A 22,758-nucleotide genomic window follows, 5' to 3' on the forward strand; every position below is an offset into this window, starting at 1 on the left:
CTTCCCCTCTCCGTTCTTCCCTTCTGTCACACACCCCTCCCACGCTCATCTCTTCCCCTCTCCGTTCTTCCCTTCTGTCACACTCCCCTCCCACGCTCATCTCTTCCCCTCTCTGTTCTTCCCTTCTGTCACACTCCCTCCCACGCTCATCTCTTCCCCTCTCCGTTCTTCCCTTCTGTCACACTCCCTCCCACGCTCATCTCTTCCCCTCTCCGTTCTTCCCTTCTGTCACACTCCCTCCCACGCTCATCTCTTCCCCTCTCCGTTCTTCCCTTCTGTCACACACCCTCCCACGCTCATCTCTTCCCCTCTCCGTTCTTCCCTTCTGTCACACTCCCTCCCACGCTCATCTCTTCCCCTCTCCGTTCTTCCCTTCTGTCACACTCCCTCCCACGCTCATCTCTTCCCCTCTCCGTTCTTCCCTTCTGTCACACTCCCTCCCACGCTCATCTCTTCCCCTCTCCGTTCTTCCCTTCTGTCACACTCCCTCCCACGCTCATCTCTTCCCCTCTCTGTTCTTCCCTTCTGTCACACTCCCTCCCACGCTCATCTCTTCCCCTCTCCGTTCTTCCCTTCTGTCACTCTCCCTCCCACGCTCATCTCTTCCCCTCTCTGTTCTTCCCTTCTGTCACTCTCCCTCCCACGCTCATCTCTTCCCCTCTCCGTTCTTCCCTTCTGTCACTCTCCCTCCCACGCTCATCTCTTCCCCTCTCCGTTCTTCCCTTCTGTCACTCTCCCTCCCACGCTCATCTCTTCCCCTCTCCGTTCTTCCCTTCTGTCACTCTCCCTCCCACGCTCATCTCTCCCTCCTTCTCTCAGGTTTCTCAGACGTGGACCAGACGTATGCCCAGCGCACGCAGCTCTTCGACATGCTCGTCAACTTCTTCCCGGACAGCATGACCCCGCCCAAGGGTAACCTCGTTGACCTCATCACACTCTAGCCCCACCCCAGAACCCTACGCACCACCACCATATGCCAATAAGACTGATTGGCTGGCCCAAAGCCAAACTTCATATTTTTCTACACTTGACCCTTCCAAGTTCACGGGTGCTCTGCTCGCGGACTGCACTTGTTGACCCCCTCTTTAGGACGTTGGTTCTTCAACAGCGGAACTGAACTAAAAGGGAAAATGAGGGTCAGACCACTTGCGATTTAAAGGGGTTGATACTGAATGTCACTGTGTGGTAAAATAAAAAAAAACACAAACTCCCCTGGGCCTGATGGTCTTTGTTGAATAAACTGATTTATCAGTTTAAAAATAACCCAGAACTCTGCCAAACATATCTTCTGTGTCAACTCATTTGATTTGTGAGGTTTACATGATGCTTTTACGTGCTGTGTTTTGAGTTTGCTTGGCATTAGTAGCCTGTTAGATCAAGGAGGAGTCTCTCTTCCTCTTATTTTCCACTCTGCCTTGCATCCGTCTCTCTCTGACACTCACTCACACAAACCTGCTTGTGAAAGTAGTTGTTACTTAATGACACCCTGTCAGCACATTGTACGCTGAATATACCTTCAACCAAGTTCATGATTTTTGCTTGCTCTGCCTGTATTATTGGTGCCATATTATATACCCCATATTTATAATTATGACGGCCATGCTGTTACACACTACGTGTCAAAATGTTAATTTTGTTATATAGAAACAATAGAATAATGATCCTAAGAGACAATATATATGTCAATTTAAATCCTATCGATGTAAAAAAAAAAAATCAATCATGGGTTTGGGGGAAAACATTGTCAAGTTGTCAAAAGCTTGTGATTCTGGTAATGGCTACTGTAGCTTTAGTGTGATGTAATCATGGATCTGTCACTGAGGCATGTTGGGAAATGTAGTTTCCAAGTATGAACGTTATTATTTTAAAACTCAAAACTCCCCATCTTGTAAGAACTGCAAAATGATGTTCCTGCTGTGTCAGAGGGAGATTTTTGTATGTACAAACACACATCTATACTCGCATGATCTCATTGACTGGGATGTATCTTCCTTTGACGATGGGAGTTTATTTTATGGGTAAAGGAAGAATGAATGATTGCTTTCATTGAGAGAGCGCCCAGTCTTCCCCTGCAGCTATGGCCTGATTACTGGGTTCTCTCTGTTTCTTATGCAAACAGTGATGACTAGACATTCTTCAATTCTAACCTAAAGAAATACAGAACACTAGATTTCATTCTTACTCAGAATAAGGCGATAGGAGCATTCACAAGTGATCTCTAAACACCAAGTTAGCAAATGGTATCTGTCTTGTGGCTCCAGCCAAAGTTTTGATGTACAAGACATGTTTTTGATTGGTTCATAATCATTATGCTGGAACTGAGGATGCCCTTTTGATATAGCTGGTGTGTGTGTGTCCGTCAATATGTGTGTTTGTCTCGGATCGCCAGGGTATTTTGTCTAGTCCACCTGTGTAACATAATACAAACATTTGCCTCATATTGTTCTTCCATTAATCTCAGTAGGAGAGATGATTGAAGTTATCCCTTTCCCCTCCTTCTCAAGAATAGTAGTAGCCTAGTCTTCCATTACATTGTGTGTATTGTCTATATATTCAGAGACAGCTGTACAGTATGCAGAGTACACTAGGCAAAGGCCTATGGAGTCTGTGAAATATCCATCCCCTTTGTTTTTAGATCAATCAACTCCACTATCAGATAACCAGAGATGGAGGGACTATTCACATTCAAGGAGACAAACACTTAGTGCTTGACTCCTGTCAAGGGTGGTAGTCAAACTTTAGAGATTTTTTTCTTGTTAGATCCTTATAATTCCTTGATCAAAATCCTAATCAAATTGGCAGATTGTACACTACGTCCCAATAGATTCATTACATCTGGTTTCTTCATACAGGCATACACATGAAGACATCTGTTCTTATTGTTAGAAGATGAGTGATCAGATCCGATTTCTCTGTTCATTTGCACTCATGTCCTCAGTAATCAGTATTAGCTTAATTTGAATCAGTCAGTGCTGTGTGCGTTTGCTACTTGTGTGCACGGTGCACACACCTGTCTGCTTACAGTGTGTGAGCTTAACTAGTTTGTGTGCTTGTTTGTGTCTGTTTGCTATTGTATGTCTTCTGCTGCCATCATATTACGCTAAATAAATATTAGCTCTCTGACCTGAGATCCAGAGAGAAAGGAGTGTCATACTTACCATCATAGCTTTGTAGTAAAACCCGTTATTTAGGAAGGACTCGTTTATGTTCATTATCACAGAAGACTTTTGCGATGTTTGCAATTAGTTTCTTTGCCAGGAAAAAATAAGCTTAAGAAAACATGAAATAAAGAGGCACCTCTGGAAGAAAAAAAAAAAAAATATATATATATATAACACAATGCCAAGTAATTATTTTTCTTATTTTTGGGAGGGGAAGGAAATTATAATTTTCAGAAAATGATGGAATGTTATTTTCTTCATCTGCCCCCTCTTCTCCCCAACTGGGACTCAGGAGTATGTGGAGTACTCTAGAGTGCGTGAATGAGCACTACTCGGTGGATAAGGTGAATGTGTAGAGAGCCTATTGTATGTAATGTACATAACGAATAAAGATTGTATTTTGTTCAGGTTTTCATAAATAAATGACTACGGTCTTTTGATTTGTTTGTAACCAGTTGGGATGCAACTATACATTTTGTATTTTGATTGTTTCATCAATTTACCATTGGTGAAAAGTTACAAAAAATACAACACCTGTTTGAAATAAGTGTGTTTTTATTGGCAAATCTTTATTGGTATAAGAACATGGCTGCCCTGGTCATGATAGATGAGGTGCAGCTTCCAGTGTGTCAGACCCCTGTTTGGCTTCATCAGCAAACAAACCATAAATATATACAATAACTGCTAAATACTTTGGTGTAAAAGTTTAAGAAATCTAATACGAGTGAGTGACTGTACACAATAACTAATGACAAACAGTACATAGGAATGTGTAGAATAAGTGGTGGATTGTTTTGGTGTTGGTTGATTTTACAGCTTAAATATAATTGGGAATTATTGTGTCCATGTAAATTCTACATGAATTTGAATATGTTTTGCCAGAATCACTTAATGGATATTTAAATACATTTCTATTCAGTTGATTTGACAAAAAATGGTAACAAACAAAAATGAAAATGTGCAGAGGCCTATGTAACAAGTCATCCCTGGTGTTTAACAAATTACCACACAACGTTAACATCAGCAAACAAAATATGTACAGTTGAAGTCAGAAGTTTACATACACCATAGCCAAATACAGTTAAACTCAGTTTTCCACAATTCCTGACATTCAATCCTAGTAAAAAATGCTCTGCCTTAGCTCGGTTAGGATCACCACTTTATTTTAAGAATGTGAAATGTCAATAATAGTAGAGAGTGACTTATTTCCAGCTTTTATTTCTTTCATCACATTCCCAGTGGGTCAGAAGTTTACATACTCAATTAGTATTTGGTAGCATTGCCTTTAAATTGTTTGGTTTGGGTCAAATGTTTTGGGTAGCCTTCCACAGGCTTCCCACAATAAGTTGGGTGAATTTTGGCCCATTCCTCCTGACAGAGCTGGTGTAACTGAGTCAGGATGTAGACCTTGCTCGCACATGCTTTTTTCAGTTCTGCCCACAAATTTTCTATGGGATTGAGATCGGGGCTTTGTGATGACCAGTACCTTGACTTTGTTCTCCTTAAGCCATTTTGCCACAACTTTGGAAGTATGCTTGGGGTCATTGTCCATTTGGAAGATCCATTTACGACCAAGCTTTAACTTCCATACTGATGTCTTGAGATGTTGCATCAATATATCCACAACATTTTCCCTCGTGATGCCATCTATTTTGTGAAGTGCACCAGACCCTCCTGCAGCAAAGCACCCCCACAACATGATGCTGCCACCCCCGTGCTTCACGGTTGGGATGGTGTTCTTTGGCTTGCAAGCCTCTTTTTCCTCCAGACATAACGATGGTCATTATGACCAAACAGTTCTATTTTTGTTTCATCAGACCAGAGGACATTTCTCCAAAAAGTACGATCTTTGTCCCCATGTGCAGTTGCAAACTGTAGTCTGGCTTTTTTTATGGTGGTTTTGGAGCAGTGGCTTCTTCCTTGCTGAGTGGCCTTTCAGGTTATGTTGATATTGGACTCGTTTTACTGTAGATATAGATAATTTTCACACCAAAGTACGTTCATCTCTAGGAGACAACGCGTCTCCTTCCTGAGTGGTATGATGGCTGCGTGGCCCCATGGTGTTTATACTTGTGTACTATTGTTTGTACAGATGAATGTGGTACCTTCAGGCATTTGGAAATTGCTCCCAAGGATGAACCAGACTTGTGGCTGATTTCTTTTGATTTCCCCCATGATGTCAAGCAAAGAGGCACTGAGTTTCTCGGTAGGCTATGAAATACATCCAAGGTATACCTTCAATTGACTCCAATGATGTCAATTAGCCTATCAGAAGCTTCTAAAGCCATGACACAATTCTGGAATTTTCTATGCTGTTTAAAGGCACAGTCAACTTAGTGTATGTTAACTTCTGACCCACTGGAATTGTGATACAGTGAAATTATCTGTCTAAACAATTGTTGGAAAAATGACTTGTGTCATGCACAAAGTAGATGTCCTAACCGACTTGACAAAACTCTAGTTTGTTAACAAGATATTTGTGAAGTGGTTGAAAAATGAGTTTTAATGACTCCAACCTAAGTGTATGTAAACTTCCGACTTTAACTGTATCTTTATGGTCCAGCCTCCCTGATAGAGTAACCCCAGTCCTAGACTAAAAAGCCTAGTTGAAAGGGCTCTAAAATCCAAGGCTAGGCTTTATCTATGTCCAGGAAACCGGCCCTAGGTAAGATTCTTTAGAACTTTCAAATGACTATTTACAGTGTTTTTCCCCTTTATCTGTAGAAGCTCCTGTCCCAGCAGCGTCTCCAGGGACCCCGTTGTTTCACCAGTATATGGCTTCTATACAGCAGCCACTGCCAGGTCGTCAGAGCTGAGATTCACTAGTAGTTTAATTCATTCACCAGGATGATTATTTCACTTTATCCCGAGGTCATTTTCTTAATCAATACTATTGAGATTTAACCATAAAGGCAAGTAGTGTTACAGTATGACAAAGTTTCAGCTTCCATTTTCTCTGAAAATATAAGAAAATACTATGTACAGGTGCTCAAGTATACAATTCAATGCACTTTTGTGGATTACATTGATTACAGCATAAAGAACATGCAGATTTTAGTTCATACACTCCACCCTGAAATATTAGTGGTTTGAGTGTTTGGTTTTCCCAATTAAATCAATAACTATGTAGCGGTACATCAAGTACCTTAAACACTCAATGGCGCTTAAAATGGGATTGTGTATGTTTGAGAGTTACATTTCCCAAATATTTATTGAATATCTCCTAAAACTAGGCACAATGTTAATTGGTGTAGTATTCTCCAAATGGCCTGTTACTTTTCCATGGCCACAGCGATGGGACTCAGACACCCGTTTAGGCTGGATGGGTTTCCAGAACCTGTCATCCTCTGGGTGTTATTTTCTCCAGATTTGTCAGGTGGTGTCTGTGTGTTGTTGCCTTGGGTCTGGTTCAGTGGGGAGGAACATTAAAAGTGTTGCGGATAGAAATGTATTGCATAGAACTGTCACAATTGTGCGATTTCTCAAATCCCATTATTTAAGGTTGTATACATTCTATATAGAATACATTTCTACCTGCAACGTTTGGAGCTAGAACCCTCTACTAAACAGGGCCCTTGTAACAGTGCAGGGAAGGGAGAGTCAGTTGGTCGAGGGAATATAGTAGCACCCCTGTCTGTTCCGGTCCCCCTCTACAGGTGAGTGTCCTCCTCATCTGGCATGTCTTCTTTGAGCAGGTTGTCGATGGGGACAATCCAGCTGTCGTTGAACTCTCCATTCAGGGCCACCTTCTTCTCCTGCATCTCCGGCTGCACCTCCATCACCTCCAACGTGGGGTTGTCGTGGTAACCATTCTCCACCGTCTGCATCTCCTCTGTCAGGTGGTGCTGTTGAAAGAAGATAAGGGGAGATTTTGGTGAGGACCCTTCGAAAGCATAGCTCAACTATTATTAGTAAGTATTTTAGGAAGAATGTGGACATATCACGGACAGACATTATTGATTGTAGAGTAGTTTGATTTTCAGGTTTGATTTTCTAATGGTTTACTTGGTGGTTCTTCCGATAGGACTTGCGGTGGTATGCGGCGTAAAGGGCGAAGCCTACAATCATGGCCAGCAGAGCTCCGCAGGACGCCAAAATGGCAATCAGGGTCATGTTGTCACTTTGTTTCTGACAGAATAGATGAAAAAGTAAATAAAGACCCACTCTGACACGTCTCCCTCCAAATACAACCTTTACATGTTCTCCAGTAGCCCGTTTATGATGACATTCAGGGAGATATGTAGTTCACAATGTTAGACTTACTCTGGTGATTTCCTCATAGTATTGCTGGACGACAGCGTTGTCCACTAAAAGAATCAGAGGAAACTTTCATTTACAACTGTTCACTTCTGGTACTTGACCTTGACAGCAATTGGCTCAAACCCTATCAAATAGTATGTATTCAAAAACACAACTCATACAACCAAGAATAGCATTAGGAAAAGGGGTACATTAGGTGTTTCATTGCCTTGGAAGCGTATGAGTAGTGGTGACTGGGTAGTTTACATACCTTTGCCGGTAATTACCACACTGTCAACGGTGGTTTGTCCGTTGTTCTCTCTCGCAGCCAGAGTACAGTTAGCGTCGTGCATTTGAGACATCAGGTGTCGACACAGCGCCTCCAGGTCCTTCTTCTCATGATTCTGAGAGAAAACAAACACGTTTGTAAGACTCCATCAAGCTTTTCATTCGTTTTCAACTTTTTCTAGTAGATTGCGGCAAATGTTTTCATAGTTTATGAACGGGACAAAAAACAATCAACATGCCTTGTTTAGTGAATCTCAATCTATCTAGCTGATGTAATTTCACCATGACATCATTACAGCCATCACTACAATCCTGGTTGTGGTGAGTCGAGGGAAAGGTCAAAGGTGGGACGTCAGCGTTTCCCGTGCAGTGAGGTGTCAGTTATTCTTGGCCTTTCTGAAGTAGAGCAGCTGTTCGTAGTCAGAAAGCGAGAGAGATGTGGGAAAGATGGAATCTAGCAAAATGTCAGGAAGGTTTCCCACTAAGACTTTTTCCACCCAATGCCTGCAGAATCCTTTATGACATGTTCTGACTTTGGAAACAGAGAAGTGTCGCTCTGTGTTCTGTGTTGAGAATAGACGGGTTGGTTGTTTATGGGTCAAAACAGACGGTTTGCTTAGATTGTTGACAACGTGTCAACTCTGTCTCCAAATGTTTATTGAAAACATAAATATATTTGCACAATGAACAGTTGTTGGTTTGCTAGCAAGTGAATACTTGCCATATTAGAATAGAAATGATAGTCAAAATACTTCGACATGGTATCAATAAGATACAACGAGGTGAAACGCACCACCTACGATTCCCCACATGGCAGCTTCTTGTCATTGTTGCTAGCCATCTGGCCATCCAGAACCACAACAACACACTGACTTCTGTCCCGTTGATGCATGCACATCATTGTCAGCTAACGGTTGGCGCTCTAAGATGGATCTAACTGCAGCTGAAGATTTGTCATTACATTTGTCTTTTGACATCGAATGTAAACGCAGGCCTAAACTCGTAAGCAAATCTAGGACGACAGTAGAGAGGAGAAAACCTTACCTCTTCATTTCTTTTGGACATGACAAACTGTAAAAAGCAGAAACAATCACAAAGTTAAGGTCATGTTTGTGTTGTGGTTTGTTGAACCAGCCTGACAAGTCTCTTTAAGTAAAAGTCTTTCTGTCCTACCATAAAGCTCTTGGGAGGACTTGTGGTAGTGGCCGTCGTGGTTGTAGTCTCAGCCATGGTTGTTAACACCATTCCTCCCTGTGCACGGGTTGTGGTGATAGCAAAACTGCTTCCTGAACCCACTGGGCTGGATGTGGAAGGTTGCTGGGATGGAGAGGACGACCTTGACCATGGGGTTGTAAGGATTGGAGTATGTCGCCCACCCACCGGTGTGACTGTTTCAAGAAGCATAAATAAGAGAATGGACAATTTTGTCAGTGGAATATTCTTTCACTTCCATCATGTAATCACACATGACCGCATATGAACATGTATGAGGTGCATGTTATAAGAACTGTTCAGCTTTTAGACTACAGCCAAACTCTATGCTGGGTGAGTGATAGGTGTTTTGAGGTGAAATGGTGGTGGAGGTAGAGACTCACCTGCAGTGGAGTGAGGCGTTCCGGTGGAGCTAGTGGTGGTCTGGGTGAGGGTTCCTGAGGAGCTAGTGAATTGCGCGGTGGTCTGGGTGTGGGTTCCTGAGGAGCTAGTGAATTGCGCGGTGGTGTGGGTTCCGGTGGAGCTTGTGGTGGGCTGGGTGAGGGTTCCTGAGGAGCTAGGGAATTGCGCGGTGGTCTGGGTGTGGGTTCCGGAGGAGCTAGTGGTGGTCTGGGTGTGGGCTCTGGTGGAGCTAGTGGTGGTCTGGGTGTGGGCTCCGGTGGAGCTAGTGGTGGTCTGGGTGTGGGCTCCGGTGGAGCTAGTGGAGTCCAGTTCAGCAATAGTCATGGTGTTGGACACCACATTACCACTGGACCTCCCAACGGTAGAGGTGCTCAGTGTCGCCACACTTGATACGATAAGGCTGGCTAGTTTAGTCCCGGTCTCACTGGTTAGCCTGGAGGAGGTAACTGCATCGGCGGAAGTGTCATTTTGAGTGGAGTTGGTGGCTGGATCAGAAACAGGGGTGTGGATTGTGGATATGTTGTCCTCTGAAGTTGGCGTGTTGAAGAGAGTTGAAGAGTTATAGGTTGTTTGTGCTGGATCAGCATGAGTACAGTGAAGTAGAAAACCTGGAGTGAACAGATATAAAACAGAATTAACGGTTTCATCTAAAACAAATATTACATATACCTAACTAAATGTAATCTACTTGGCATTTTTTCCATTTAAATTGAGCCATCTCTAGAACATGGTCCATCGTCCATGTGGGCTGCATACAGTTTTATACATATTTTGTCTTTCCAAGAGAATATCAGCGATGAGATATTGAGGAGCCTCTGTGGTGAACTCTGTGTAAACCTGTTGTGGTGTATTTCCTTCTCTCCAGACAGCTGTACAGTAGTCGTTCTCTTTGTTTCTCTATTTATAGTAAACAGGACAGGATGCTCCACACAATAACCTAGGAAGTACCACACCCAACCTATGGGCTTGCCCTAGCGCACCGTAAACAATCCTGGACCACGTTCTTAGGCTGGGACCCTAGGGATTTAGAACAATGGCTTCTATAAGATCCTCAACCAACACACACGTAACACCATAGCATTAGGACGACTGCTTGCTTCCTCATACTCAGTCATACACATACCTGGGTGGACAGTCACACACTAAAAACACTCATACCTCTCTTATCTCACATGTACATACACTGCTCAAAAAATAAAGGGAACACTAAAATAACACATCCTAGATTTGAATGAATGAAATATTCTTATTAAATATGTTTTTCTTTACATAGTTGAATGTGCTGACAACAAAATCACACAAAAATTATCAATGGAAATCAAATTTATCAACCCATGGAGGTCTGGATTTGGAGTCACACTCAAAATTAAAGTGGAAAACCACACTACAGGCTGATCCAACTTTGATGTAATGTCCTTAAAACAAGTCAAAATGAGACTCAATAGTGTGTGTGGCCTCCAGTCCTCCAGTCCATAGCATCAATGCCTTCCTCTTGCAGGAACTGCTGACACATGAGGTCTAGCATTGTCTTGCATTAGGAGGAACCCAGGGCCAACCGCACCAGCATATGGTCTCACAAGGGGTCTGAGGATCTCATCTCGGTACCTAATGGCAGTCAGGCTACCTCTGGTGAGCACATGGTGAAGAGCACATGGCGCCAGAGGAGAATTTGCCAATCTTGGTGTTCTCTGGCAAATGCCAAACGTCCTGCACGGTGTTGGGCTGTAAGCACAACCCCCACCTGTGGACGTCGGGCCCTCATACCACCCTCATGGAGTCTGTTTCTGACCGTTTGAGCAGACACATGCACATTTGTGGCCTGCTGGAGGTAATTTTGCAGGGCTCTGGCAGTGCTCCTCCTGCTCCTCCTTGCACAAAGGCGGAGGTAGCGGTCCTGCTGCTGGGTTGTTGCCCTCCTACGGCCTCCTCCACGTCTCCTGATGTACTGGCCTGTCTCCTGGTAGCGCCTCCATGCTCTGGACACTACGCTGACAGACACAGCAAACCTTCTTGCCACAGCTCGAGCTGAGCTGCACTACCTGAGCCACTTGTGTGGGTTGTAGACTCCGTCTCATGCTACCACTAGAGTGAAAACACCGCCAGCATTCAAAAGTGACCAAAACATCAGCCAGGAAGCATAGGAACTGAGAAGTGGTCTTTGGTCACCACCTGCAGAACCACTCCTTTATTGGGGGTGTCTTGCTAATTGCCTATAATTTTCACCTGTTGTCTATTCCATTTGCACAACAGCATGTGAAATATATTGTCAATCAGTGTTGCTTCCTAAGTGGACAGTTTGATTTCACAGAAGTGTGATTGACTTGGAGTTACATTGTGTTGTTTAAGTGTTCCCTTTATTTTTTTGAGCAGTGTATATAAGGACGTGTACCTACATTACCAACACACTGCACACTAAATAGCATACATTTCAAAGGCAGCATACCCTGTCACTTCATATAGGGCTGCATAATTAATCGAATTCACATCGAAATTGCAATACTGTCGTGCAATATTCATGTCGCAAGAAGATTCATATCGCATGCAATATTTTTGAAACACCGCTCAGCCATGTGTAGTGTCCGTTTTTATAGTTTACTTGTGGCTGCTTCCCCGCCCCATCAAGCAGCGCAGCTCCTCCTCCTATTTAGATTCACTATAAGTTTGCATGCTGTTCTGTTAGGTCAAATGCAGTCAACAGCTTGTTCCAAACAACAACAATGACACTTTTTTTGCTTTTTAATATAAATCATTCTGTTTCTAGGATTCCAACAGTTCACCCAAGTGTTTTCATCTACAGTTAACTGCCAAAATAAAGGAAACACTTGAGTAAATGACAGAAAGTATATGTAAAGCAGGTGCTTCCACACAGGTTCCTGAGTTAATTAAGCGATTAACAACCCATCATGCTTAGTGTGTCATCAGAGAGTAAGAGGTCGAAGCAGTTTTTTTCCACCCAAAATAAGCCCACGACGTGAGTAATTATTTTATGGAGGTCAATGAGAGTGTGTCGAATTTGGTCAACAAAAATGCAATTGGTAATGTGATACGTGAGTCTTATTTGTCCGAATGTTTTCTAAACTCCTCTAATTGTCAGAAAAGTGTTTTTATGTAACTTCAACAGATTTTCAAGAATTTTCCTTACATTTGTTTGTGCTATGTCTACTGCACTGATATATGTGGCATTTCGGCAACTTACCCAAAAACGATTATATTGGAGTTGCGCCTGTTGTCATAGAAATACAGTGCATTCGGGAAAGTATTCATACTCCTTCCCCTTTTCCACATTTTGTTATGTTATAGCCTTATTCTAAAATGGATTAAATAATTTTTTCTCCATCAATCTACACACAATATACCCCATAATGACAAAGCAAAAACAGGTTTATAGAAATTGTTGCAAATTTATTACAAATAAAAAACAGATACTTAAGTATTCAGACCCTTTGCTATAAGAATCAAAATTGACCTCAGGTGCATCCTGTTTCCATTGGTCATCCTTGAGATGTTTCTACAACTTGGAGTCCACCTGTGGTAAATTCAATTGATTGGATATGATTTGGAAAGGAACACACCTTTCTATGTAAGGTCCCACATTTTACGGTGAATGTTGGAGCAAAACCCAAGCCATGAGGTCGAAGGAATTGTCCGTAGAGCTCAGAGACAGGATTGTGTCATGGCACAGATCTGGGGAGGGGTACCAAAACATTTCTGCAGCATTAAAGGTCCCCAAAAACACAGTGGGCTCCATCATTCTTAAATGGAAGAAGTTAGGCAATCAGGGGATTAAGAATTAAGCAATCAGGGGAGAGGGGCCTTGGTCAGGGATGTGACTAAGAACCCAAGGGTCACTCTGACAGAGCTCTAGAGTTCCTCTGTGGAGATGGGAAAGCCTTCCAGAAGGACAACCATCTCTGCAGCACTCCACCAATCAGGCCTTTATGGTAGAGTGGCCAGACGGAAGCCACTCCTCAGTAAAATTCCAATGACAGCCTTCTTGGAGTTTGCCAAAAGGCACCAAAAAGACTCTCAGGTCATGAGAAACAAGATTCTCTGGTCTGATGAAACCATGTGTCGCTTCTGGAGGAAACCTGGCACCATCCCTACGGTGAAGCATGGTGGTGGCAGCATCAAGCTGTGTGGATGTTTAGCGGTGGCAGGGACTAGGAGACTAGTCAGGATCAAGGAAAAGGTGAACGGAGCATACAGAGAGATCCTGGATGAAAACCTGCTCCAAAGCGCTCAGGACCTCAGACTGGGGCAAAGGTTCACCTTCCAACAGGACAACGACCCTAAGTACGCACCCAAGACAATGCAGGAGTGGCTTCGGGACAAGTCCCTGAATGACCTTGAGTGGTCCAACCAGAGCGCGGACTTGAACCCAATCAAACATCTCCGGAGAGACCTGAAAATAGCTGTGCAGTGACACTCCTCATCTAACCTGACAGAGCTTGAGAGGATCTGCAGAGAAGAATGGGAGAAACTCCCCAAATACATGTGTGCCAAGGTTGTAGCGTCATATCCAAGAAGACTTGAGGCTGTAATCGCTGCCAAAGATGCTTCAACAAAGTACTGATTAAAGGGTATGAATACTTATGTAAATGAGAGACCTGAAAATAGGATGTAAAGATGTAAATTCCGACATGGTGGGTTGTCATGGTGATTAATCGTGGTTGTTGGGGGCAACGGAGACATTGTCTAAAACAGCCTCTTATCGGTGTCTGATAAGAGGCTGTTTTAGAGGGGTGGTGGAGGAGGGGAGAGGTAAAACCTTGTTGTCTCCATCTCTTCCTTTGACAGGCAGCCTAAACTGTGGCTGCCATCCTAAACTGCAGACACGCCAATTGTTATCAGGCTCCATTAAGCAGCTTAGTAGTCACTATGAGGAGAGAACCCAGAGACACGGACAGCTCTATAGGAGAGGGAAACTCTGAATCCTCCCCCCGGGCCCAGCCTGTTTTTTTTACACTCCTGGTAATGTCCCCTGGCAGCTAGTGAAAGGGGGCTGCTTCAGCATTGGTAATGTCCCCTGGTAGCTAGTGAAAGGAGGTTGCTTCAGCATTGGTAATGCCCCCTTGTGGCTCAACCTGGTCTCAGAGCATTTCATATTATTCTTTACGTAAATACAAGACACTACATTAATTTTGATATGTTACGAATTATGAATCATAAATGTTACGAATTTGCGGAACGTACAATATGTTAGGATAAAAGTTAGATAAAATGGTTAGGGCAGGGTTAACGAACATGGTAAGTGGTTGCAAAGTAGCCTAAAAGTAGTAATTAGTTTGCTACATTTGCTAATTAGCTAAAATGCTAAAACGACCAACCACCCTCTGGTCATTTTTGCTTTAATAAGTAACCTTCTCTCTTATGTAACCATACCAAATGTAACATATCAGACTAATTTCAGTGTCCCAGATTTATGTTTACTATGTTACGTCTAGTCTATGAGACCAGGCTGGGTAGCTCGAGAAAGGAGGCTGCTTCACCATTGTAGTTTAACAGGTGGAAGTAACCCAGCAGGACTGAAAGACAATGGAAAAAATGTGTTTTACAGACAGTATTTCTTTGCTACGTTTTTTGACAGCTTTTGAAAATGTGTAAGTCAGGAGTGATACAGTTCTTGGGAGTGGACTGTTCTAAACATCTGTACTGATCATGCAGATATTCCATGTACAGTATGTATTTGACCTGGGACTGCTCCTGTGATTTCCACACAGTGTTCTGCCTCTGAGACTCTGTGTTGTTGTGAGACATGTGTCTCTATCTGTCTGCACCACTTTCTCCCCTTCTCTTCCTCCTCTAGCTGTGGTGTCTTCTTTTGGAGTGACCCTAATTGACCCCAACTGTCACCCGGGTGTCTGTTTCTTAACAGGTGACAGCAGCACCCCTGAGTCTGACATGCACACACACACACACACACACACAAACACACACACACACACACACACACACACACACACACACACACACACACACACACACACACCAGGATGGCACCTATAGTCTCTCAAAAACATGAATTCCTTAAGATGACCCCCCCTCCCAGAGAAAGGAGGGGGGGCAGGAGATGGAATGGAAAGTTCCATCTCCATAGTTCCCCTTTCCTCGGCCATAGGCTCCCTTGTTGTAACTCATAGAGCAAACCAGAGCAGGTTCCTGTATACCACAGTAGGATTACATTACTATCCCCATGAGTATTGGATGTCTGTCTGTGACTACACAGCATAACTGGGCCAACACAGACTGACCTGCAGCCAGGTCTTATTAGCCTCTTCCTCCACCAGGCTATTATTAAGATGGATCGCTAGGTCATTGGGTCCGGTTACGTCCTGTTGGGTCTGCTACTACAGTGGCCTGTCTCTCTCCCACGGGGTGGGACCCGGTGTCCCGGACCCTCTCAGGGCCAGACGGTAGTCAGAGGGTGTGAGAACCGACCCCAGAGTCCTTCCTGTTGACTCTGTTATGCAATAAGTTATGGGCTTCTTTGCTCTCTCACTGTGTGTGTGTAGCACATGGGGATGTGTTGCTCAGTTGGTAGAGCGTGACGCTTGCAACACCAGGGTTGTGGGTTTGAATCCCATGGGGGACCAGTACGAATAAAAGCAAACACTCGCTCTGGTTAAGAGCGTCTGCTAAATGACTAAAATGTACATGTGTGAAACTCCTTCCTCAGTCTGAAGTTTCCCTACTTACGCCACAAATACCTAGCTTTTTGCATGGCGCCGACTGGTAAGACGCTTCAGGAGGTTGGTCACGTGTGCTAGCAAGGCAGAGGTCGTGGATTCGAGCCTCGGTGTGAGCAGAATCAGGAAGAAGTGGTACACGCTAAGCAAGCAGCGTGACGTCCTTCACGTGTGTGCATGACTTAAACACAGAGAGCAGGAAACACTCTACACACACCCTGCTCTGACTCAAGACTAACAGAGACACAGACAGAAACCTAGTAAAATACAGTCAGTTACTTCCAGATCTTCAAAATGGAAATGCAACAAGATGATGATAAGGCCTCTAAATGCCATTTACCATAGGGTTGAGTTCTCCAACTTCCCCAGTGTTTGTGATCCTAACTCATGCCAGTGTTACGGCTTGGCCTGTCCCACTATGACTAACGAGTCAGTAATGGGGTCAGAGGGGTGTCTCCCTCTCCCCTGCCCTCCCCACAGGGGTCCTGTTGTTGGGTCCCGGCGGGCGTCAAGCACAGTCCTGTTTCATGTGAGAGCCTCCATCCGTACACAGTTAAAGCAGAATGACAATCGGCCTGGAGGGTGGAGACTTGTTGAATTGTCCTGCCTTCCTGCCAGCCATATTGTAAAAATAACCTCTGAGCACCAGGCCCCACACAGACTACTGGTAGAGGGATGGGAGCAGAGGCTTATGGCAACCAGCCTGGGCACCAGGCCCCACACAGACTACTGGTAGAGGGAGGGGAGCAGAAGCTTATGGCGACCAGCCTGGGCCCCAGGCCCCACACAGACTACTGGTAGAGGGAGGGAAGCAGAGGCTTATGGCGACCAGCCTGGGCCCCAGGCCCCACACCGACTACTGGTAGAGGGATGGGAGCAGAGGCTTATGGCGACCAGCCTGGGCCCCAGGCCCCACACAGACTACTGGTAGAGGGATGGGAGCAGAGGCTTATGGCGACCAGCCTGGGCCCCAGGCCCCACACAGACTACTGGTAGAGGGATGGGAGCAGAGGCTTATGGCGACCAGCCTTGGCCCCAGGCCCCACACCGACTACTGGTAGAGAGATGGGAGCAGAGGCTTATGGCGACCAGCCTGGGCCCCAGGCCCCACACAGACTACTGGTAGAGGGAGGGGAGCAGAGGCTTATGGCGACCAGCCTGGGCCCCAGGCCCCACACAGACTACTGGTAGAGGGAGGGGAGCAGAGGCTTATGGCGACCAGCCTGGGCCCCAGGCCCCACACAGACTACTGGTGGAGGGATGGGAGCAGAGGCTTATGGCAACCAGCCTGGGCCCCAGGCCCCACACAGACTACTGGTGGAGGGATGGGAGCAGAGGCTTATGGCGACCAGCCTGGGCACCATCAGTTAACATCTAAAAAATAAAAAGAGCCTTTCTTTATGCTGAGTCCTAAGGGTGTGTGTCTGCCGGTCTACTTGTGTTCTGGCATGGGTATGTGATCCTGTCTAGCTGTGTGTGTATTCATCAATGTCACTGTATGTGTGCCAGCCAGGCCATCCCATAATAAGGCCAGATTTATGTGCGTCTGAGCGTGAACATCCACCATGCGCTGCCAGTGGCAGGAGAGTAAATAAATAAATGTAGCTATCCCTCCCCAGCCCCGGACGCACAAAGCCACCCTGTTAAGTGGGTGACGGCCCACACAAAAGCCTGGCTTGCCCCGCGTTCGGCTCTGCCAGGAGGGGGTTACTCCCTCAACCCCGGCCCCCTGCTGCGGCCCAGGCTTTTTAGGAGCCCAGGAGTCCCCCGCCTTCCTGGGGTGTCCCATTGAGAGGGGTAATTCAGAATTGGAACTGGGGGAGGGAAGGGAGATGAAGGGAAGAGAAAAGGAGAAGGGAGGCCGTCTTTACACAGTACTTATCCAATAGGCTCCTCCGTTAAGGAGAGGGGCTGTGAATGTAAAATCACTGTATGAATAAAAGGGAGAAAGCAGGAATGGGGAATAGGGGAGATGGGTAGAGGAGAGTGAGGGTGGAAAAGGGGTGTTGGTCTCTGTCTGATGGTGTAAATTGTATTTTTTATTTTGTTTCACCTTTATTTAACTGTCTGTGACTCCACAGCATAACTGACATTATGAAGATTATTAGTTGCCACACGGCGTGGGTTCACACACCCAAACACAGACACATTTCTAGTGCTGTGATGCCAGGGTGATGGGTTAGTTTGTGTCTATGTTGAGCTGTGGTGTGCACATATGGTCCAGCACTTGTAAGGGACTTTAGTCTGTAGAGGTCTGGGTCGTTCCACAAAATTAGTTCCTTTTTGGTAGTGTAACTTAGTGAATGAAAAAGAGTTTGATTTCACCTAATCTAACATTCCATCATGAACAGCAATTTAATAAATGTTTTAATCGAGATGAGATAATAATAAATAAATAAAAATATATATAATAAGCGCCTACTAAGTGACAAAAAAATGAACAGGGTTGACGATTTAGTCATAAATCAGCCATTAATCCCCATGACAGGGTTGTTGAAACAGTTCTATCCTGTCATGTTATGCTCAACACGCTTTTCCACTAGAAAATACACTATGATTTTACAAATGTTAATTTAGAAACGAGAGTTTAGTTCACGTAACAGGGATGACCTTGAAATGAGGGACAGTTCCCCCCCCCCCTTAAAATGATTCACTAATCACATGAATAAATACTATCATACTATCAGCAAACCATCTGTTGGTTTGCAACTGCTTGTTAAGGTGAGGGTTAGCTTTAGAATAAGGGTTAGGATAGGGGTTATTAAGGGTTAAAGGTTAGTAGATAGTTGAAATGTTACAGATGGACTATTCAAATAAGGTGTTACCAAGCTTGGAAAAATGTTGGGGTTAAGTGGGTTAAAATCTTGAGGGACATGTCAAAATGCAAAATTTTGGTACTTTAGCAAATCTTTATTCAGAATAAAAATTGAATTCATTGAATGTTCCATGTGGTCTATATTAATAGGCACTACATTTACAGAGACATCCGGAACTTTGTCGACTACCTAAGTATTTTTTTAAACCTCCCGCCTTGGGCTGGATGTGCCAATGTGTAGTTCACGCATGCATAATCTATTAGCAGAATTACTGTTATATCTCAATTAGCCATGAAATCCCTAGTTTGAAAGCTTCTGGAAGCTGTGTGGCACCATTTTGAGTGCTGCAAGATTGGCCAGCCCACAAGTTGCAGTGAAATAAGGCTGGCCCAGGCCTGCCCAGCGTTATCCAATGCGGCACATATATGATGTAGTATATAATTTTCGGGGACCCATTTTTGCTCTTGTGCGCTACTTTCAGAACTACTGGGTAAAAAGTATGCAAATCTTCCAGAAGTTCTATTTTAATATAACAGGTTTTTACTACTTAAAATATCAAAGGAACTAATTTCGTGGAACGACCCGTCGACCTTGTCTTTAGTCCTGTGTGTTGGCTGGCTTTGAGCTAAACTAAGCTATGTAGTATGCTATTAGTCTATTGTCAGTAAATACATTAGGCAAGGAATGTTGGTAGACAACAGTGTGGAATAGTTGACATCATGGAGGAGGTTGGAGTGATATAGTGGTCACCGACACTTCACTTAAGGCCAACTCTTTGACTCACACACACATACACACACACGCACACATACACACATGTTTTGTTTGCCTGGCTCTTATTAAGAAACATCCGCTCTCTGTTTTCTTAGAGGCAAAGTAGAAGGGAGTTGCCAGCCATGGCAGAGAAAGGAGTGTGAGGAGAGAGTGAAGGGGGGAGGGAGAGACCTTGTACATGTGTGTTCCTGTATGTGTGATATGAGAGACATGAAGCAGGGAGGTGGTAGAAGGGAGGAGGGGAGCTGAGTGAAGGTCTGTGATGCATGGTGCCAGCCACTGGCCTGATTAATGTCCACCTGGCCTGGACATGTAGGAGTGTAGGCTGCTCTGGGGTGAAGATAGAGGTGGAGCTTTATCATCCACACCAGACAGTGATGAATCACAAGGCTTTACTACACTTACTCCCTAGAGGAACGGGAAGCCTCCCTCTCCTGTACTGTTCCCCAACACTGCTGTTTAAAACCCCAATCCCCTGAATGTCGAGAGTGGATCTAAATCCCCTGGCTGTCTCTGAAATGGCACCGACCACATTACAATGCATTACTTTTGACCAGCGCTGTAATGGGCCCTGACCACATTACAATGCATTACTTTTGACCAGCGCTGTAATGGGCCCTGACCAAATTACAATGCATTACTTTTGACCAGCGCTTTAATGGGCCTTGAACCATCACTACAAAGTACTACTTTTGACCAGCACTGTAATGGGCCCTGACCACATTACAATGCACTACTTTTGACCAGGACTGTAATGGGCCCTGACCACATTACAATGCATTACTTTTGACCAGCGCTGTAATGGGCCCTGACCACATTACAATGCATTACTTTTGACCAGCGCTGTAATGGGCCCTGACCACATTACAATGCATTACTTTTGACCAGCGCTGTAATGGGCCCTGACCAAATTACAATGCATTACTTTTGACCAGCGCTGTAATGGGCCCTGACCACATTACAATGTACTACTTATGGACGGCCCATAGGGTTCAGGTCAAAAAGTAGTGGCCTATAGAGGTAATGGAGTGTCATTTCAGACACAAAGCCTGTTTATTGTCCTGTTTCCCCACACTTTTATTAGGTGAATTTCCAGGGGAGTGAAGGAGTGAGGACTCCGTCTCCCTGTTCTTGCATTTGAGTGAACCAGGCTGTGTGTGCGTGTGAGGAGACGGTGGGAGCTCACAGCCGACTCCTCTCAGGATGGGAATCTGGTGCCACACCTTCCTTTGGAACAGGGATGTTGTTAAAGGGTTTTTCCTATCTATTGTTCTCCACTAGCGCTCTCCCATAAGCTAGTCCTAGGGAGGATAGCCGTGGCTGCCAAGCCACGTCCCGATCATAACAAAGATCCTGGCTGGGTTGACCTTTTAGGAAAACACATGACATGACCTTCATGAGCCCAAATGGAGGATGTAAAGGACTGGGAAGTGGTGTGTGTGGGGTCGGCTCTGGAAGGATATGGTCTGGTATATTCAACCTTTTCTTTTAACCTTTTTTCAACCTTTTCTTTTAATAGCACTATGGTTAGTTTGCAGATTGAACATGTTTTATTATATCATAAATGAATGATTTGTGTTCTATCAAATGGTAATGGAGGTTGATTTGTATCCAAGGAGGACATGATTTTTATTAGTGCCTAAATGCTTGGTAATAATGCTTGTCAAGTTAGTTTTAGGCCTAACTCATTATGTGGTCTAAAAAAGTTTTGGAAAAAGGGCTGACCGTGAACATCCAGTCTGTTTTTGCTCAGCGACAAAAAAACAAAAGCCTCTACTTTTCATTAATTTACAGTGGAAAGAGGCAGGTGCGACCTGCGCGTAATTAAAGAATAACACTCTGCCTCACCATTAGGCATGAGGGTCGTCTCGAGCGGGTCATGGGGGCACTTCATTATGCGGTCCCGTTGTCTCCCTCACGGCCTCCCGGCTCTTGAGCAGAGGACCCGGGCGTGAAGAGGGGGCAGATGTTACAGCTGCGCGGCCCTGGCACTGACTCCCCGGTGCCACTCCCCCAGGTGCCAGTCTCTGCCTCGCACTTACAGTGCAACTCCCCCTCACTCACTCCTCGATACCGAAATTAGAGCAGCATGTTGTGAAAGCGCGCAGCTGGTATAGACTCTCACTAGTATTGGTGGGATAGAGGGCTAATAAGATAATGGTTTAATAGGAATTTTTATTTTTATTTTTTTATTACTTCCAAGCAACAATATGTCAATCATATAGACGGAATATAACGAAAACGATTTAATTTTTAATGGAAATTGCATTCCATTTTGTTTTACAGATTTACTGATTAAGGCTACAAACTTCCGTGCACCATTAACTGTAGGCTATTGATGTGTGCACCTGTTGTTGAGGAGAAACACAGACAACTCTCATAATCAACATTGTTTTATTTAGTTATTTTTATTTTATTATTAATTGATAAATGATGATACCAAATGTGATCTCCTATGTTAACTTCTCTCATTGATTGTCTTCAATTGCTCAAATAAAGGAAAGGTGGTGATGGGGTCTTGTAGGTCCCCAAAAATAAAACCTACTTTGATCAAATTTAATAAAATAAATAAAATACAAAGAATAGACACTTACCAAGTGGAAGAAGTGCCCACGTGATTCGCATTTTCGTTTCCATTCTTTTTCAGTTTTTTTTTTAAAGAAACTATGTTTCATTCAGTGTTGCTGCAGCACTCAATCCGTGGTTTTAAGTATTCACAATGTTGAATAAAAGTAGCGGATTCTTGCTGGAGACGCGTTCCGTTACGCCTATCTCATTGAATTTGTATTTGAAGTAAATTATTTTCCCAAAGTTATTGTTTTGCTGAAAGCTAAGAATGCTTTTGTTTGGCGCTTCTCCCCTTCTTTTCTCCCCCTCTCTGAGTCGGGAATTTGGGGGAAAGTTTTTAACCGGTCTCCTTGGCTGCGCTGATTGTGTTGTCGTTGCTGGCTCCCTCTCCCGGAGTGGCTTGAAAACGTATTGTGCTTTCAAAGTGCAAGCCCCGTGGCCAGTCCAGACCCCAGTCTTCTTTACAAGTGTTCAGCTGTTACTCACAGGCCCATGGCACTGCCCATTCCAGCTTGTCATGCGAGGCCAGTGGAGATCCAATAGAAAGCGTTTTGGGTGGACTCTCAAACTGACCAACACTTTGAATAACAAAGGAAACGACTCCCAAAGACT

General features: G+C 44.4%; 2 protein-coding genes across 9 annotated transcripts in view; one reads left to right on the top strand and one right to left on the bottom strand.

Moving 5' to 3' along the window:
* The window catches only part of LOC135515884 (muskelin), a 30,516-nt gene extending 26,808 nt beyond the window's left edge, over positions 1-3,708 (top strand). For all 8 annotated transcript variants that reach the window (XM_064939707.1, XM_064939709.1, XM_064939710.1 and 5 more), the window contains one exon: positions 820-3,708. In XM_064939707.1, coding sequence (XP_064795779.1) covers positions 820-941 — 122 coding nt within the window. In that variant the 3' untranslated portion in view covers positions 942-3,708. The remainder of the gene's footprint in view (positions 1-819) is intronic.
* On the bottom strand, positions 3,699-22,672 carry LOC135515885 (podocalyxin-like). Its single transcript, XM_064939711.1, has 8 exons — positions 22,173-22,672; positions 9,284-9,910; positions 8,862-9,076; positions 8,733-8,759; positions 7,672-7,804; positions 7,425-7,468; positions 7,167-7,289; positions 3,699-7,006 (listed from the first exon to the last, which is right to left on the bottom strand). Exons 1-8 carry the CDS (start codon positions 22,213-22,215, stop codon positions 6,812-6,814), a joined length of 1,407 nt encoding a protein of 468 aa, XP_064795783.1. The 5' UTR covers positions 22,216-22,672; the 3' UTR covers positions 3,699-6,811.
* Positions 22,673-22,758: the final 86 nt, after the last annotated feature.

The sequence above is a fragment of the Oncorhynchus masou genome, chromosome 27 (genome assembly GCF_036934945.1).
Source record: "Oncorhynchus masou masou isolate Uvic2021 chromosome 27, UVic_Omas_1.1, whole genome shotgun sequence".
Lineage (NCBI taxonomy): Eukaryota > Metazoa > Chordata > Actinopteri > Salmoniformes > Salmonidae > Oncorhynchus > Oncorhynchus masou.

What these genes read in the sequence shown, in the direction of transcription:
- LOC135515885 (XM_064939711.1), bottom strand. Translation starts at nt 22,215, where the DNA reads ATGGAAACGAAAATGCGAATCACGTGGGCACTTCTTCCACTTG. An exon ending in AACGCCTCACTCCACTGCAG is followed by an intron (nt 9,077 to 9,283) that starts GTGAGTCTCTAC and finishes TTCTTGAAACAG; the next exon opens with TCACACCGGTGGGTGGGCGA. An exon ending in GTCCTCCCAAGAGCTTTATG is followed by an intron (nt 8,760 to 8,861) that starts GTAGGACAGAAA and finishes TGCTTTTTACAG; the next exon opens with TTTGTCATGTCCAAAAGAAA.